This window comes from Lissotriton helveticus, chromosome 1_2 (assembly GCF_964261635.1).
Source record: "Lissotriton helveticus chromosome 1_2, aLisHel1.1, whole genome shotgun sequence".
NCBI classification, from domain to species: Eukaryota; Metazoa; Chordata; class Amphibia; order Caudata; family Salamandridae; genus Lissotriton; species Lissotriton helveticus.
In genome coordinates, this window is record NC_136058.1 from 300,067,176 (window position 1) to 300,084,672 (window position 17,497).

The 17,497-nt window shown below is 48.7% G+C and overlaps 1 protein-coding gene across 3 annotated transcripts in view; it reads left to right on the forward strand.

The window, feature by feature from the left end:
* Positions 1 to 17,497, forward strand: part of PTCH2 (patched 2) — an 85,561-nt gene that overhangs the window by 30,687 nt on the left and 37,377 nt on the right. For all 3 annotated transcript variants that reach the window (XM_078671773.1, XM_078671771.1, XM_078671772.1), the window contains 3 exons: positions 8,716 to 8,905; positions 9,779 to 9,848; positions 10,327 to 10,418. In XM_078671773.1, the coding sequence (XP_078527899.1) occupies positions 8,716 to 8,905; positions 9,779 to 9,848; positions 10,327 to 10,418 (352 nt within the window). The remainder of the gene's footprint in view (positions 1 to 8,715; positions 8,906 to 9,778; positions 9,849 to 10,326; positions 10,419 to 17,497) is intronic.

Sequence of the window (17,497 nt, forward strand, 5' to 3'; positions counted from 1 at the left end):
CGTCCTCCTTGCAAAGGGCCCACTTCCCACCTTGTGATAGTGAGGCCATCAATATGTAGAGGAAGCTACAATGATAATTACACACACACACACATCCTTATTGTTATCAGATTATACATAAATAATGTCTTGTAGAAAGGTTACCCTTTTTTTCTTGTTTTTATAATAAATTGTATTATAATTTAATGAACGTACAAGGAACCCCTTCTTGCCCTCACATAACCACACATGTTAAGTATGGTACCAGTTAACACGCTATAGCACTAATAAATAATAAACTAACAGTTTCAACTAGGTTCTCAAACATATATACTCAAAGTTGTGTTACTTTGACATATACGAAGTAGGAACAATAGCAGATAGGGGATACCACGTAAGAAACTTTCAATACATTGTTTTCTGAAAATGGCATAACAAAGGCCGGGGAAGGCTGGATAGGTGTTTTATTAGCATTTTTTTGGTTTTCCTGTTTTCCATTTTTGACACTGTTCTGAGGAGTACTACTTTGCGGTTTATTGTATTCCAGCTGCATATTTAATAGTTTATGGCTGCTAGAGTTTCAAAAGACCTGGGACAATGTAAGTGTCATATTGTGCAAAAAAAGTGGCTCCTTAAATTCTGAGATGCAACTTTTCACACTCCAGCTTGTTCAGAACATGGCTGCTTAGATGCTGAGGACAATCCGAGAGGGCTTCAGGTTGTGCAGAGAATATGGCGGCTCAGAAGCTGAGGATTGTCTGTGGGTGCTCCTGCTTGTGCAGAACATGGCTGCTTAGATGCTGAGGACTGTCAGTGGGTGCTCCAGCTTGTGCAGAAAGTGGCAGCTTGGATGCTAAGGCTGTCTTTGGATGCATCACCGTGTCCAGAATGTGGTGTTTAGATGCTTAGCAGTGTTTGTGGAAGCTCCAGTTTGTCCAGAGCACACCTATTGGATGCTGAGCAGCGTTTGTGGAAGCACTAGCTTTTGCAGAAGGTAACTGCTAGGATGCTTTGGATGCTGAGTAGTGTTGGTGGGAGCTCTAGCTTGTCCAGAACATGGCTGCTTAAATGCTGAGCAGCCTCTGAGCAAGCTTTAATTTATGCAAAGTTTGGCTTCTTGGATGCCCAGGACTGTGGAAGCTCCAGATTGTGCAGAGCATGGCTCTTGGATGCCCAGGACTGTGGAAGCTCCGGATTGTGCAGACCGTGCCTCTTGGATTTTGAGGACTGTGGAAGCTCCAGATTGTGCAGAGCATGGCTCTTGGATGCCCAGGACTGTGGAAGCTCCGGATTGTGCAAACCGTGCCTCTTGGATTTTGAGGACTGTGGAAGCTCCATATTGTGAAGAACATGGCTGCTCGGATGCCCCGGGCAGTGGAAGCTCCAGATTTTGCCGACCTTGGCTCTTGGATTCTGATGACTGTGGAAGCTCCAGATTGTGTTGAGCATGGCTCTTGTATTCCCAGGACTGTAGAAGCTCCATATTGGGCAGAACGTGGCTCTTGTATGCCCAGGACTATGGACGCTCCAGATTGTGTAGAACATGGCTCTTGGATGCTAAGGAATGTGGATGGCTCTAGATTGTGCAGAGCGTGGCTCTTGGATGCCCAGGACTGTGGAAGCTCCAGATTGTGCAGAGCGTGGCTCTTGGATGCCCAGGACTGTGGAAGCTCCAGATTGTGCAGAACGTGGCTCTTGGATTTTGAGGACTATGGAAGCTCCAGATTATGAAGAACATGGCTGCTTGGAAGCTCCAGGCTGTGGAAACTCCAGAGTGTGAAGAACATAGCTCTTGGATGCCCAGGACTGTGGAAGCTCCATATTGTGCAGAACGTGGCTCTAGGATTCTGAGGATTGTGGAAGCTCCAGATTTTGCAGACCGTGGCTCTTGGATGCCCCGGGCAGTGGAATCTCCATATTGTGCAAAGCTCAGATATTGGCTGCTGAGCATTGTCTGTGGAAGCTCCATTCTTGTGCAGAGCGTGGCTGCTTGGATGCTGAGGGCTGTCTGTGGAAGCCTCAGCTTGTGCACGTTTACATGGCTGGGGAGGGGGACATAGTGCTGGGGAGCGAGAGATTGGGAGTATCATAGGGCTCCTGGGAGGGAGACATTGACAAGAAGCTGAAGTGTGGGCTGCACTGGTTGTCATGTCAGTCTGTGCTGATAGGGTGCAGTGCTGCCGCTAACATTGTGCCATGTTGCTCTTCAGACAAGGCTAATGGCATATCTGTGCTCATGTTCCTTGAGTGTCCTAGTGCTACTGACAGGTTTAAGAAAATTGTGTGAATCCATATGAATACCCCGCCCCCCCATCCTTCTCACAGATTATCCCGACTCCCCATGACTCACAAGATACACCCAGCCTTAGTGGCCAAGGCAGGTGCTCTTACGCAAACAGGCATGTTCGCAGGGTTTCTCTCAAGTTATTGATGTATGTGACGCCTGTGCGCCAGGGCATTAACTCATTGGGGCCATATCCAATGGGTTCGCTGGCTCAGCACAGAGCTGAGCACCTGTTTCTATGCACCAGCAGTGGGTAAAGTGAATTCATTGAACCCAACATTTCTCAGAGTCAGTGCATTATTTTATATTTTTATATATATATGTATATAGATAGCTCAGAAACGGAAAGAAGGAAACCCCTCTCACTGTTTCCGAGCTGTACTGTCTGAAAATAAACCCTAACTTTGATTGCAGGTGAATGAAAAAAAACGTCACTTCGCTTTGAGGCAGGACAGCCAGCCATAGCTTGATGCTTATGCAGTCTCATTTGTGCTAATGTGCGGTCACTCATTAGCACACAGTGCTCTATCATGAGGGGCTGCGCGGGCTCAGCAGTATTCAGAGTGCTTGTTTTTATGCAACTGGAGTGTATAAAGTGAATTAATTTAACCCTATTTAATACTGCAGGTTATTGCACTATTTTAGACAACACAGCTCGGAAATAAGAAGCAAACTCTGCTCACTTTCCAAGTTGTGGTGTTGAAAATGAAGGCCTCACTCTTAGAAAGTATGAGTTAAATCACTTAAGACATCGCAGGCAAATAAAAACAGGTGCTTGGGTCTGAACACACCTGTGGGTCTTTACCCCGCCACTGTTCTCACAACTCATGCCCAGGGCATGGTCTACAGAGAGCTCACAGAGGTGGGCAGTGAAACCTTTCCCGGCACCCGCTTCATGCGTGAATTGCGAGGTGAGTGGAACGAAAGAGGTAGCACAATATTCCCATCACTGTTGGTCCTTCTGTCGCAGGAGCAGCTGTGTTACTTGGTGCTGACTTGTGCATGCCCGCTTTGCTACAGCGACCACATAACCCGATGCAACTAGACAGGCGGTTCCCACTCAAATACCCATACCCTGAGTAGGTGTCACTGTAGCAGGCCGCAGTAATAACAATGTTTTAAGGATTATCTCGAAAGGGCAGTCCATCACGTTGGAATCCATTACCCCTTGCGATTGGTTAGACCACCACTGCATTCTCTTCTATATCAACATGGAGGTGAAGTTGAGGAAGGCTCATCCAAAGAAATTTAAAATCTGGAAAAGGGATTTCAGATCAATAAACCCAGTTGAATTAGCTGCCCACTGTAAAACTGCCCTCTCCACTCAAGCCGATTTGGGTGGGGTTTAGTTACTCTCCGACTTTTACAACTCGGCCATCTCTAACATCTTGGATGACATTGCACCACTTCAACTAAAAAATACCTCAACAAAAAAATCCAAACCATGGTACAACGACAATCTAAACACGGAACAACGCAACCTTAGGGCAGCTGAACGAGCCTGGAAGTCAAATCCCTCCTTGGAACACCTAAAATTCCTTAGAGAGGTCAGGAGTATTTACAACAAGCAAGTCCAGTGCGCTAAGGCAGATTACTTTAGACAACAACTTTATCAAGCCGCGAATCGCCCCAAGAAACTCTTCGAACTGGTCAAACAACAATCTACTGCGGGTACAAATCACTCTGTCTCCAATGTCAGTCCACCATCTGGCGATTCATTTTCTGCTTTCCTCATTGAGAAATCAAGACTCATCTCTAGTGAACTTGCCTCCAAGAAAGCTTTACTACCAGCTTCTGGGTCCGCTCCATCTCTTGTCATAGAAAAGCCCAATCTCACCAGCCTGATCATCAAAAATAAGGCCTCTTGGAGCACCTTTACCCCACTCAGTGAAAAAAACATCAACAGGATTCTTCAAAACATCAATCCATCCAACCACTTCAGTGACCCTTTGCCCCCGACCATCTTCAAAGAGATCAAAAATGTTCTCATCCCCACATGGACAAGGATAGTAAACGCTTCTCTGTCCCAAGGCACGGTCCCAGACTGTCTAAAAGCAGTGCAGGTATCACCCATACTAAAATAAAAAAAGCAACCGCTGAGAAATCTGACCTCAATCATTTCCGCCCCATATCTAACATCCCCACTGTAGCTAAATTACTCGAAAAATGTGTACAATCCCAACTCTGTGCTCACATGGAGAATTTCCAACTCCTTAACCAACATCAATCAGGCTTTCGGAAGGGGCACCGCACAGAATCGGCACTCGCGCACGTTATGGACAACATATTAAATATACTCGATCAAAATGACTCCTGCCTCCTGATCCTCCTTGATCTTTCCTCCGCATTCGACACGGTTAATCACAACAACCTCCTTTCCACTCTGAAGAACAGGATGGGATTCTCGGGTCTGGTGCTACAATGGTTCTCCTCCTTCCTCCACCACAGAACTCAGAGTTAAGGCAAACCACTCCCTCTCCCAGCCCTCTCCAGTACTCATGGGTGTCCCCCAAGGGTCTGCCCTCTCTCCTATCCTTTTCAACCTCTTTTTGGAACTTCTTGCTAATTCTCTAAATGACATGAACATTCCCTTCCACATGTACGCTGACGACACACAACTTTACCGGAAAATCTCATCCCTGGATAACATCATCTCACTCAACTCCACCTTAACGTCTACTCAAAACTGGTTAACTGAGAACCACCTCCTGCTCAACACCTCCAAAACTGAATTCCTTCTCATCTCTCCTCCGAACCACCCCTTCAAGCTAGACCTTTGGTTGACTTACCTCACTGCTTTCAATTGCACCCCTCTCATCATAGACTCTGCCAAATCCCCAGGAATCACCTGGGACAAGCACCTGAATATGAAAATTAATATCAGCAACATATGTAAGGGAGCTAATCACATGATGAGGACACTCAGAAATATCAAGCCCTTCCTTCCACAAAATGACTTCAAATAAGCAGTCCAAGCACTGATCTTGCCAAGGCTAGACTATGGCAGCGCTACGCTCTGGGGCCTTCCCAAGTACACCCTGGCTCCACTGAGGTCAGCACTGAATGTTGCGGCTAGACTAGTTACTGGTACCAAACGAAATGAATGAGCACATTTCCCCAGTCCTAAAGTCTCTTAAATGGTTGCCCTACAAAGCCCGAATCCAGTTAAAAATTATCGTTCTAGCCACAAAGCCCTGCACGACAACACTCCCAGGTACCTAGCACAAAAGCTTGAATTATCATGTGGCGAGAGAGTATCTAGAAGCGCTAACTACTTCCTCCTGAAACCACGTATCATGAATAAAAAGAGAACTTGACGTTGAGCCATCTCAGGTGCTGCACCAAAGATCTGGATCTCTCCTACCGGATTTGCGCAGAGTATCATTATTAACTGCACATTGACTCTACATCCTTTTCCCATCCTGTGTTTGTGCTCCATGCTCCTCTCGGATGTAAGGCTTGCCCCCGTAGCAGCCTGTTAGTGACTTGCTTATTTCATTACTTGCTGTGTACCACCTGTCTGTGATTATTGTGACTGTAACTGTTTGGCATTCTTATATGATATCGTTGCTGGATCTGTATTCTCCCTCTCTTCTCATTGTATATCACTTGTATATGATTTTTGTGACTTAACTGTTTGGCATTCTTTACTGGAGTAGTACTCTTCCTTTCATTCTTTTGTAAAGCGCTCTGATATCCCTTGGGATCTGGTTCGTGCTATATAAAACGTAATAAAATAAAATTAAAATTAAATAAATAAAGATATTCTGCAAAATTACCTTTTGAACCGCCCAAGGTGGTCAGACAGGCTGTGTTCTGCAAGAACATTTCACACTGGGTTGGGGGTGTAGACTCCGCTCTTGGCCGCACACCATAAGGCATCCCTCTTGTTACCTGGTGGGGAGAAGGAGTGGGTCCACAGCAGGTGTTTGATTGGGTAGAGATCGGGGACCACACCTTAGGGATACAGGAGATTTCACCTGAATGGTCTGGATAGATTGGAATTCAGAGTGGACCTGCCCACCTGATAACACATAAATCAAAAATAAATTGTAAATAGATATTAATAATTGGGCTGTATCTTAAGTGGATGGAACAGTTAACTGATACTGTTATGTACGTGGAATTATTTACTACGCAGTTGTTCGTGTTACATTTTGTGAGAGAATAACTTAACCTGTGTGCACCCAAAACTGAGATGTTGCAGTCATGTCACTGATTCGGTTGAGTTGGAGGGAGGCAGGAAACAACTGGAAGCATCCAGGGCCCATGCGCTGAGCCAGTACAGCTCATTCTCAAAGGGTGCCAGAGCGCTGCAACAAATGTAGTGCTTACATATCTAATTAGAAATTACTTTTCAACTGTGTGTCTAAAACCTAAATCACCTACTAAAGTCTCTAAGAATGAAAAAAACGTTAAAGAACCAATGCAGTGTTTGGCACAAATAAAGAATGTTCTCAAAATCAGTGCAGTGTATTAGACAAACACGTGCACTAGTAGGTGAAAAGCTGCATAGAAAATGGTGTGGGAGATTTTCTTAGGGAAATAAAGGGATAGAAAATGTTTGACGTACTTTAAAAAGAAAGATGTTGAATGGAAACATCGAACGAAAGTGTTTATTTCCCTTGAAAGAAACGGTTGTCAGTTCTGAAGGCCAGCAGGTCTTTTGGCAAAGCTTGAGTAGTGGCATTTAAAACAAATCGAAACAGGATGCAGCATCTTAGGTGATTTTGAAGAGGATGAAAAGGAATCTATTAACCTGATCAAGTAACTTCAAGTTCACTTTTAGATGAAGTTACCCCATGAGAAACCTTGACGGTAAAATAATTCATATTAAATGCTTGCAGTGAAATCATAGGCGCATGAGCCGATCACTTGTGTTGTGCGAGAGCATGATTCATGTGTGTGCCTGAACTGACTATTCATGTATACTTCAGTCAGTCACTCGCATGTTGATTTGATCATATTAGGCTTAGGAGTGGTTTAGATGATCAGTTATAGTTGAGTTTAAATTGATCACTCGATTGTGTGGTTGAGCCAAACAGGCTATCATTGATAAGTGGACTTCAGTCAGTGTTTCTTATCTTCACTTGAGCTCCTCACTCTATGGACTCTTGAGCGAATCACTATATGGGCACTTGGGACGATGATCAGTCATAAATGCGCATGTCTTTTTAGTTCCTGGAAAACACCTATGAACGACGGTATTTACATCAGCGTTGTGTAATCTACTGCAACCTTGTCTCACAAGAATTAAAGCCCAGCTTGAGAAAAAGATTGAGATTTTTCAAATGCCTGACAGGGAAATTAGCTTATGTGAGAGAGAGATAGATGTGTACGGTGTGCTTGATTTCAGAGGAGCCATCAACAGTCATAAGCATGCAGTTGTTAGTACAGTCATGAGCACATAAACAGGAATAAAGGGTCGAGGGGAATTAAGTTTGTGCTTGAAACGAGCTAACTAGTGGATTGCCAGAAGGAGCAGGGGTGGGGCCTCTGTTGGCCAGACTGTTTCAAAAACCTCTTTCAGTGATAGATCTAAGGGGCTCAAGGGACAGCTGGACCAGTTTAGCTTGTGCTTTCTTGGTTGCTGAGTATCTTTCTCAGAAATACGTGTACACAGGTGTGACTGACTGTGCCACAGGCCTTCTCAGCCTTTTCAAGGCCCGGTATGTTAGGAAATCTTCAATATTTTATTCAAATTAACTCCTAGTACAGGTTATGCCCCTTCTCTGCCGAAACCCATGTCGGGAAGATTCCTTACTTAAAGGCAACAAACACATTGTGGTTCTGGCCTGCATGATTATAGGTGCTGAGGGCCGCTCCTGCCACGGTGTCTAGGAGTCAGTAGGTTCAGGAATTAGCTCTTCCTCAATACGATCTGAAGTCTGTGTAGGCCTATGCTGTTCTCTTTTTCTATGGACTCTTTCCTCCTCTGTATGGTTCTCCAAATCTTTTCTTTGTGGTTGCCCTATGCCTATCCATCTCTCTCCCCTCGCTTTTCCGCTCATCTCTCCCTTCATCTTAGCTCTGTCTTATCTCACTTATTTACATGTTCCTCTCTCAATCTCTTACTTGCTGCTACTCCTTTTGTCCGTTTATCTCCACTATTTCTCTCTGTCTCTTTCAGTCTTGAAGACCCAGCAGTGCTGATCCTCCCCCTGCCTCTCCCTGTTTCTGGTCTTCCATCCTGTGTCTGTGTTCCCCCTTCTATACTTCCTAGATCTCCCTTTTTCTTGTCACACGTCTGTTTTTTCCTGCCACAATTCTCTTCTGTCTCTGTAGAAAGCGTCTCTGCACTGTCTGTGTGGAACCTCAGATTGGAGATGCTCTGCCACCAAAGGCCCGGTGGGTCCGACATTGGCCCACGGCTGCGCTCCTGGGCGTGTGGTGACTCCAGGCGTGCAGTTCGTGAGCCCTTCTCACCTGCTCTTCTCTCCTGTCCCCTGCAGCGGGCAGCCGCGTCAGCCACGAGCTGCGCTACACGAAGGAAAAGCTGGGCGAGGAGGCGGTGTACACGTCGCAGATGATGATCCAGACCCCCCGCGGGACGGGCGACAACGTCCTGAGCCAGAGCGCCCTCCTGCTGCACCTCAAGGCCGCCCTGGCCGCCAGCAAGGTGCAGGTGTCGCTCTATGGAAAGTAAGTCAGGGACATGCAACGAGGGGTGGGCGCGGCCAGGACGGACGAGTGTGTGGAGCAGGACAGTGCAGCGGGTGCTGCTGCTCCCTGGGTGTCCATGGAGGCCTTGGCTGTGCGTGGGGCGGGGCCTGCTCTCTGTGGCTGTGTGTGCGCCAGCGAGGTATGTTCTGTCCTCTTTCAGCGAGTGATGTGTTTTCTTTCATGTGCATCCACCCCCCTGTGGAGGCCTTGCAGTGCTCTCCGTCTGTGTGAGGATGGGCTCTGCTGCACATCTGTGTGAGAGGAGGGGCTCTGCTGCACATCTGTGTGTGAGAGATGGGGCTCTGCTGCACATCTGCGTGAGGAGGGCTCTGCTGTGCATCTGTGTGAGAGTTGGAGCTCTGCTGCACATCTGTGTGAGAGATGGGGCTCTGCTGCACATCTGTGTGAGGAGGGCTCTACTGTGCATCTGTGTGAGGACGGTCTCTGCTGCACATCTGTGTGAGAGGAGGGGCTCTGCTGTTCATCTGCTTGTGAGAGAAGATGCTCTGCTGTCCACCTGTGTCAGATAAGATGCTTCGTCATCCATCTGTGTGTGAGTGGAAGTGCTTTGCTCCATCTGGGTAAGAAGTGAACTGATCTGTCTCTGCTGAGGGATCTTGCTTTGCTACACTTGCCCTTCTGTGTGAGAGAATCCTTGCACTGATGCTGCCTGCACTTGAAATTGTTGAATCTGTGTTTGTTAGTGTAAGTGCTCGTTCATTCACAGATGTGTGAACATCCAAATATACCTGTTCATTAGATGCATATGACTTCACTTCCCTCTCACGGCACATCTTCACTGTCTGTCCGACCTGAAACCTGTCACTCAGACGCTTTCCTTTCTCTCCAAAGGTCTTGGGATTTGAACAAGCTCTGCTACAAGTCTGGAGTTCCCATCATCGAGAACGCAATGGTGGAACGGGTGAGTGTCTTTGCCGCAGGTCAGTGTGGACCACCTGATAATGGATGACACACACTTGGCCATTCTAGCCCTTCCACACGACATTCCTATGTACAGTGGAGATTTACAACTCAGCCCTGGATTCTGTACTCTTGTGTGTGCCTTCACATTGCAGGGTGGTGGAGTCCAGAGCTAGATTAATGGCAGGGTTGAGATCCGCTCAAGGTGATTGAGTCCTCAGCTAGAACAGTAGAGGATCCTGGAGAACATTACTGGAGGGCCCTGGCTGAGGAGTACTATGGGGCCAATTGCTCTCTTAGCAATGGCTGTTGTTGTTTTTTTGGTGAGGCCTGGGGTAAATCCGTAATGCTGAGGTGTATGTAGGATGGACCTCGGTAGAAAAATAGCGGGGGAGGAAAAGTAGGATGGAGGTGGACTGGGAGAACTCCAGGATGGGCGCTTGAGCCAGCTTCTAAACCGCATCTTGTTGTCTCTACAGATGATTGAAAAGCTCTTTCCGTGCCTCATCGTGACTCCTTTGGACTGTTTCTGGGAAGGCTCCCTGCTGCAGGGCGGCTCTGCCTACCTCCCGTGAGTACCACCAGCCTCAGTCTTCACCTATCCATGCCAGCTAACGAGATGAGGGTTCTGCCTATTGAGAGTTTTCCTGTAGTCATGCCACGGTCAGTGACCAGTGACAGTCTGTGTGATGGAGCCTCAGTGTTAGAGTGATGCATAATGCTCCCTAAAATATTGTTGTGTGTTATCGTGGAGATCGATTGAGCCTCTCCAAGTCTTGGTCAGGTAAAATTAGTTTTCCAAATCCTTCTTATAGGGACACAATGGGCCCCATTCACAGAACTAACTTAAGACAAAATCCGAAACTTACTACCATTTTGCTATTCACAGAAGGCACTTACTCATTTTGGTATTCACAGAAGGCACTTACTCATTTTGGTATTCACAGAAGTTAGGACTCCTAACTTTAGGACTCCTAAATGCCTTCTGTGAATACCGAAAGTCTTAAAATTGGGATTTTTCTCAATGTAGTAGTAAAGTTAGGAGTCCTAACTTTACTACTACTAAACTGAGATAAATGCTAATTTTAAGACTTTCGGTATTCACAGAAGGCATTTAGGAGTGCGAAAGTTAGGAGTCCTAACTTTACTGCTACTAAACTGAGATAAATGCTAATTTTAAGACTTTCGGTATTCACAGAAGGCATTTAGGAGTCCGAAAGGTAGGAGTCCTAACTTTACTGCTACTAAACTGAGATACATGCTAATTTTAAGACTTTCGGTATTCACAGAAGGCATTTAGGAGTCCTAAAGTTAGGACTACTAACTTCTGTGATTACCGAAATGAGTAAGTGCCTTCTGTGAATACCAAAATGGTAGTATGTTTAGGATTTTGTCTTAAGTTAGTTCTGTGAATCGGGCCCAAAATGACTCCAAATATGATGTAAAACAAGAAACCTTTAAAACTCCCACAAAAAACTGTGTAACTTGTAAGTCCGTAGAACTCACAAAAATAAACAAAAGTCAAAGTCTGTACACTCCGAGATAGTCTGTAGTGCTCATGCTAATGAAGCAGTTCCGTTTCTACCTGCTGCTCCTCTGCCTGTCCTCCATGCGCCTGCTGCTCCTCTGCCTGTCTTCCACCTGGCTGCTGCTCCTCTGCCTGTCCTCCACCTGCCTGCTGCTCCTCTGCCTGTCCTCCACCTGCCTGCTGCTCCTCTGCCTGTCCTCCACCTACCTGCTGCTCCTCTGCCTGTCATCCACCTGCCTGCTGCTCCTCTGCCTGTCCTCCACCTGCCTGCTGCTCCTCTGCCTGTCATCCACCTGCCTGCTGCTCCTCTGCCTGTCCTCCACGCGCCTGCTGCTCCTCTGCCTGTCTTCCACCTGGCTGCTGCTCCTCTGCCTGTCCTCCACCTGCCTGCTGCTCCTCTGCCTGTCCTCCACCTGCCTGCTGCTCCTCTGCCTGTCCTCCACCTACCTGCTGCTCCTCTGCCTGTCATCCACCTGCCTGCTGCTCCTCTGCCTGTCCTCCACCTGCCTGCTGCTCCTGTGCCTGTCCTCCACCTACCTGCTGCTCCTCTGCCTGTCATCCACCTGCCTGCTGCTCCTCTGCCTGTCCTCCACGCGCATGCTGCTCCTCTGCCTGTCTTCCACCTGGCTGCTGCTCCTCTGCCTGTCCTCCACCTGCCTGCTGCTCCTCTGCCTGTCCTCCACGTGCCTGCTGCACCTCTGCCTGTCTTCCACCTGCCTGCTGCTCCTCTGCCTGTCCTCCACCTGCCTGCTGCACCTCTGCCTGTCCTCCACCTGCCTGTTGCTGCTCTGCTTGTCCTCCACCTACCTGCTGCTCCTCTGCCTGTCCTCCACGCGCCTGCTGCTCCTCTGCCTGTCTTCCACCTGCCTGCTGCTCCTCTGCCTGTCCTCCACGTGCCTGCTGCACCTCTGCCTGTCCTCCACCTACCTGCTGCTGCTCTGCTTGTCCTCCACCTACCTGCTGCTCCTCTGCCTGTCCTCCACGCGCCTGCTGCTCCTCTGCCTGTCTTCCACCTGCCTGCTGCTCCTCTGCCTGTCCTCCACCTGCCCAGGAGGCTATTGTGGTTCTGGGACCTTTATTGGCCAGAGAGAGGATGGTGTTACAGGGATGCCCTGGGTGCGGAATCCATGGCATGGTGACTAGCAGATAATCCTGCCAGGCCTAGCCATAATTCAGGCGGGTCCAAGTGCTGCATCACTGGATGCCCCTGTATAGAGTGATAACGTGAGCTAGCGGTTCATTGTGAAACCAAGAGAGGACAGAGAATTGGCTATATTAGTTTCTGCACTAAGGCGGGGGGAAGGGCCCTGTAATCTTGTGATTCAACTGGTATATATGTGTCAGAGGCATAGTTGACCCCGATGGAGTGACACTGAAGAGTGGCCTTTATAGGAGGGTCTTTAGGCACCTGTTAGGAGCAGGCTGCCCAGGGGAGGCTGTAGGCACAGGTGGCACTGTCAGCATCGGTGGTGAGCAGCCTCCACACGTAGCACTCGAGGCACCTAGCGGTAAGTGACCTGCACAGGTGGCGCTGTCTATTCTAGAGGTGAGCGGCTGCACAGGTGGTGCTGTGGGCACCTATGGTCAGCGGCTGCACAGGTGGTGCTGTGGGCACCTGTGGTCAGAGGCTGCACAGGTGGTACTGTGGGCACCTGTGGTGAGCGGCCTCCCCAGGTGGTACTGTGGGCACCTGTGGTGAGCGGCCTCCACAGGTGGTACTGTGGGCACCTGCAGTGAGCGGCTGCATGGGTAGCACTGTGGTCACCTGTGGGGAGCGGCCTCCACAGGTTGTACTGTGGTCACCTGTGGTGAGCGGCCTCCCCAGGTGGTACTGTGGGCACCTGTGGTGAGCGGCCTCCACAGGTGGTACTGTGGGCACCTGCAGTGAGCGGCTGCATGGGTAGCACTGTGGTCACCTGTGGGGAGCGGCCTCCACAGGTGGCACTGTGGGCACAGGTGGTACTGTGGGCACCTGTGGGGAGCGGCCTCCACAGGAGGTACAGTGCACCATGGTGGCTCGAGCTGCAGGCCCCTGGGGCGGTGGAGAGGGCACGGTGTGGGCGCAGAGCACCGGCCTGTCCCTGCTGCCCTCGTCCTCTCATTATATTTCTATCAGCATGTGTAGGGGGCGCCGGGCGGCCGGGTGGGTGTCTGGCGGGAGGGGAGCGCAGGCTGCAGCTTTGGAAGCGGCTCCACAATAGGCAGTGTTCTCTCTGTTTACAAGTGTGTTTGTCCCCGAGGGGCCCGGGGGGCTGTGCTCTGTCAGCAATGGGTAACTGCCCTCATTCTCATGCTAATGATGGCCGTGGAGCCGAGGGGCCTGGTACTTCTAAAGCCGGCCAGGCCCGGGGACCGCTAGGAGGAGAGGGAGAGAGAGAGGGAGGGAGGGAGGAACCAGAGAGAGGCTCACAAGACGGAAGAGAAGGCACCGGAGTGGGACAGGGCAGGGCCCAGGGAGGGAGAAGAGATACCGATGGAAAGACTGAGGCAGAGGCGAGAGATCATGACACATCCCACGAGGCGCAGGTTCGACTCCCTATAACAAGGCAGCCCTGGCACGCTGCACGTGCAGTGGGCACCCACAGCGCCTACAAGACGAGGCTCGCGGATAGCAGCTTCCAAGCACTGCCTGGTCACCTTAGCAGAAGCGTTGCTGCTCCTCTTTGACAGGGGACTAGAGGGAGAACGAGTGTGTGTGTGAGGGAGAGAGAGAGAGTGAAAGAACGGGAGCCAGAGAGCAAAAGGGGAGAGACAACTTGGACAACAAAAGGCTGCAATCTGCTGGAAAAACAAAAGGCAGCAGACTTGGCGCAGTGAAGCAAGAACAGGCCGATAAAGGGGGCCCGCTTGGTATGTGGGAACCTGCTCCCATGAATCACTGGTGCACTGCTTCCCCTCCATGCCAGGGGAGGGTCCGGGGGACAGAACAACACTGATGCACGGAGGATCAGGCATTGCCTCAGCTCTGTCTCTCTCTCTCATGGGTCCAGACCTTCTAGCTATCCTTCCTCTCCGTGGCTCCTGGGGAGGTCGTATCTGCATCACAGAATCAGTAATATAGCGAGAATGTATGCCGCTTTCACCGACTGCACAACCGAAGATCAAGAGACTTGTCGCTTCCACTAAATCATGGGAGACTAGCTCAAACCAGGGGTGCTGGCACGGGTAAATGATGGGTGTAAGGGCGGCTTAAAGTAGCATCTGAAAATATAGTGGTCACATAATCCTCCAAGCTGCAGTGGTAACATAAGTAGCAAACGAATAGGCCTGGGAGAGAGACAGTGGAGCAGTTGTGCAAAGAAAGAGCGCATGGGTGGCGCTCAAGACTGTCTCGAACCAGTGTGCAGCCTGCATGAACCTGGGGGCTTCGCCCTCCAACACATCCGGTTTCAATGGAGGCCTATTTGGAAGGTTGTATGTGGGTCGCCGCAGCGTTGGTCTTTTGGACGCGCTCGTATCCGGGGTGGTAATGGTATATATTTGCACCTTGGATGGCTGTTCCATGCTATGGTGACCTCACCAGTGGTATATGGCTGGATCTTACTACCCGGAACCGCCTGTCATTTCCACCCACCGGTATACACCTGTTACAACGCATTTTTTACTCCGCACTACCATTACAACGTGACTTTTACTCCGCATACCATTACAACGCATTGCGCTGGGGGGCGCTGTAGGATAGGGAATAAGTTTAATTTTCTATCCAACACCTTCCCTAGTGTCCACGGGGACTGGTGTTGGAATAGAAAATTATACTTACCACTATCCAGCGCCCCAAGGCGCTATGCGTTGTAACGGTATGCGGAGTAAAAGTCGCGTTGTAATGGTATGCGGAGTAATAGTATGCGTTATAACGTCATACATCCCCACCCACCACGAAAAGAAATAAAATAAGTAATGGCCTCCTAAATCCTCCTGTCCCAACCATTTTCTTTTGTTCTTTGGAATGGCAGTGGTGTGAAAAGGTTGGCTACGGCTATCCAGTCTGGGTCCATGCATCATAGTCCTTTGCGAGTGCCCCTCGTAACATAATATTCCAGAGAACAGATTTCTATTTGACTGACTTTTCACAGCCTTCAATGACAATGGCCTTCTAGTTGTATTCTGTGTCAAATGCTTTGAATTGTAATAAAGTTGTGCCCACTGATAGAGATGACGAAGCATTGCCTGACTTCTGCCTATGAAGCTTGGCGGTAGCCAATGTGCTTGCTATGTGCCTGTGCGCTGCCTCTTCTTCTACCTTATGTCTGGCTGCAGCCTCTGCTCACTATAAGGGTGGCCGTAGCCCCGCTTTTTGCACTGTGCATTTCCCCTCTACCCAAAGCATGTCTGTCTGCCCTGTGTCCTGCCCTTCCACCCACCATTTGACTGGCTTCTGCCCTCTTTAAGGCTAGCTGTATCCCTATTGCCTGCCTTGTGACTTTGTGCTGCCCCTCCACCCACTATATGTCTGGCTTCTGTCCCTCTGCCTGCTATAGGGCTGGCTGTAGCCCGGCTTCCTGCCCTGTGCCTGTGTGCTACCTCGCCACCCACCATAAGTAATCTACAGCGGATGCTATTGGGTCAAACAATTGCTTAGTGTGTGATGCTGGAGTAAAGTTTTAACCAATCAATTAATCCATCATGATAGTTTAACAGTTCTGAAACACCCCAAATAACATGAATAAAAATACACATACAATGTAAACAATCACTTTTTTGTTTTATGTAAAAAAAGATTCAGACATATATGGCTGTCACATATGCAATTACATCAACAAAGGTGAAAGGTGACGTATGTGAATTAAGTGAGATAAGGTGACACAGTGGTGAGATCAGTGAAAGGTAGATACGTTTTTACATATATGTATATATATATAATATATAAAAAAAAAATATATATATATATATATATACACACACGCACACAAAAACAAAGAATGGTCTGTCCGTTTGCAATAACATGTGTCTTCCTCAGTGGCCCTGGCAATTTTTATTCCAGCCTTAGGGTGAGGGGACTGATGGACATGGCCTAAAAACACGTTGACGTTTCGACCCAGGATTGTGCACAAATCAAAAGGCGTCACAGCGGTTCTTCTTCAGGACTGACAACAAGAGGAGTATGGACAGCTGAGGGAAAGTGTTCTAATACGTGGAAGAGGTCTACGTATTGAAGTCTGAAGATTCAGTAAGTTTGAATGATATGTGGTGGGCGCCCTTAATTATAGGTGAAAATGCCACATCCAGTAGGAGTCTTGAAAAGCGACTGATTTTCACTTTGCGGCTCAAAGAACGGTTAAGCTGAGTCCACCCTCCGGTTGGAGTCTTCTTGGCAACACAGCATGTTAATTTAGCTGGAATATACTATGCCTCAGTCACTAGATGTTGGTCTCGCTCGTGCTTGTTACTTTTAAAACGTACAGTATGCCTTAGTCACTGGACGCTCATCTGTTCGTGCTTGTCACTCTTCCGAATCGAGGGCAACAAATGCCGAAAACTGCAGAGCCGCACCATATCTCACTTAATTCACTTACGTCACCTTTTTCACCTTTGTTGATGTACTTGCATATGTGACAGCCATATATGTCTAAATCTTATTTACATAAAACAAAAAAGTGATTATTTACATTGTAAGAGTATTTTTATTTCATGTTATTTGGTGAGTTTCAGAACTATCATGATGGATTAATTGATAGGTTTAAAACTTTACTCCAGCATCACACACTAAGCAATTGTTTGACCCGACAGCATCAGCTGTAGATTACTTATTAATGCCCAGGTGCTGAGGGATACAGAGTTACCCAGTTACCACTAGTGGGTCGCCGCCCACCATAGGCGTGGCTTCTGCACCTTTTCTTGTGTTGTGCCTTCTGCCCTGCTGCTTGCCTGTGCCTCCACCCACCATACGTCTGTCGGCTGCTCCTCTGCCTGTCCTCCACCTGGCTACTGCTCCTCTGCCTGTCCTCCACTGGGTTCTGCCTGTCTGCCACCTGCCTGCTGCTCCTCTGCCTGTCCTCCACCTTCCCGCTGCTCCTCTGCCTGTCCTCCACTTGCCTGCAGCACCTCTGCCTGTCCTCCACCTACCTGCTGCTGCTCTGCTTGTCCTCCACCTGCCTGCTGCTCCTCTGCCTGTCCTCCACCTA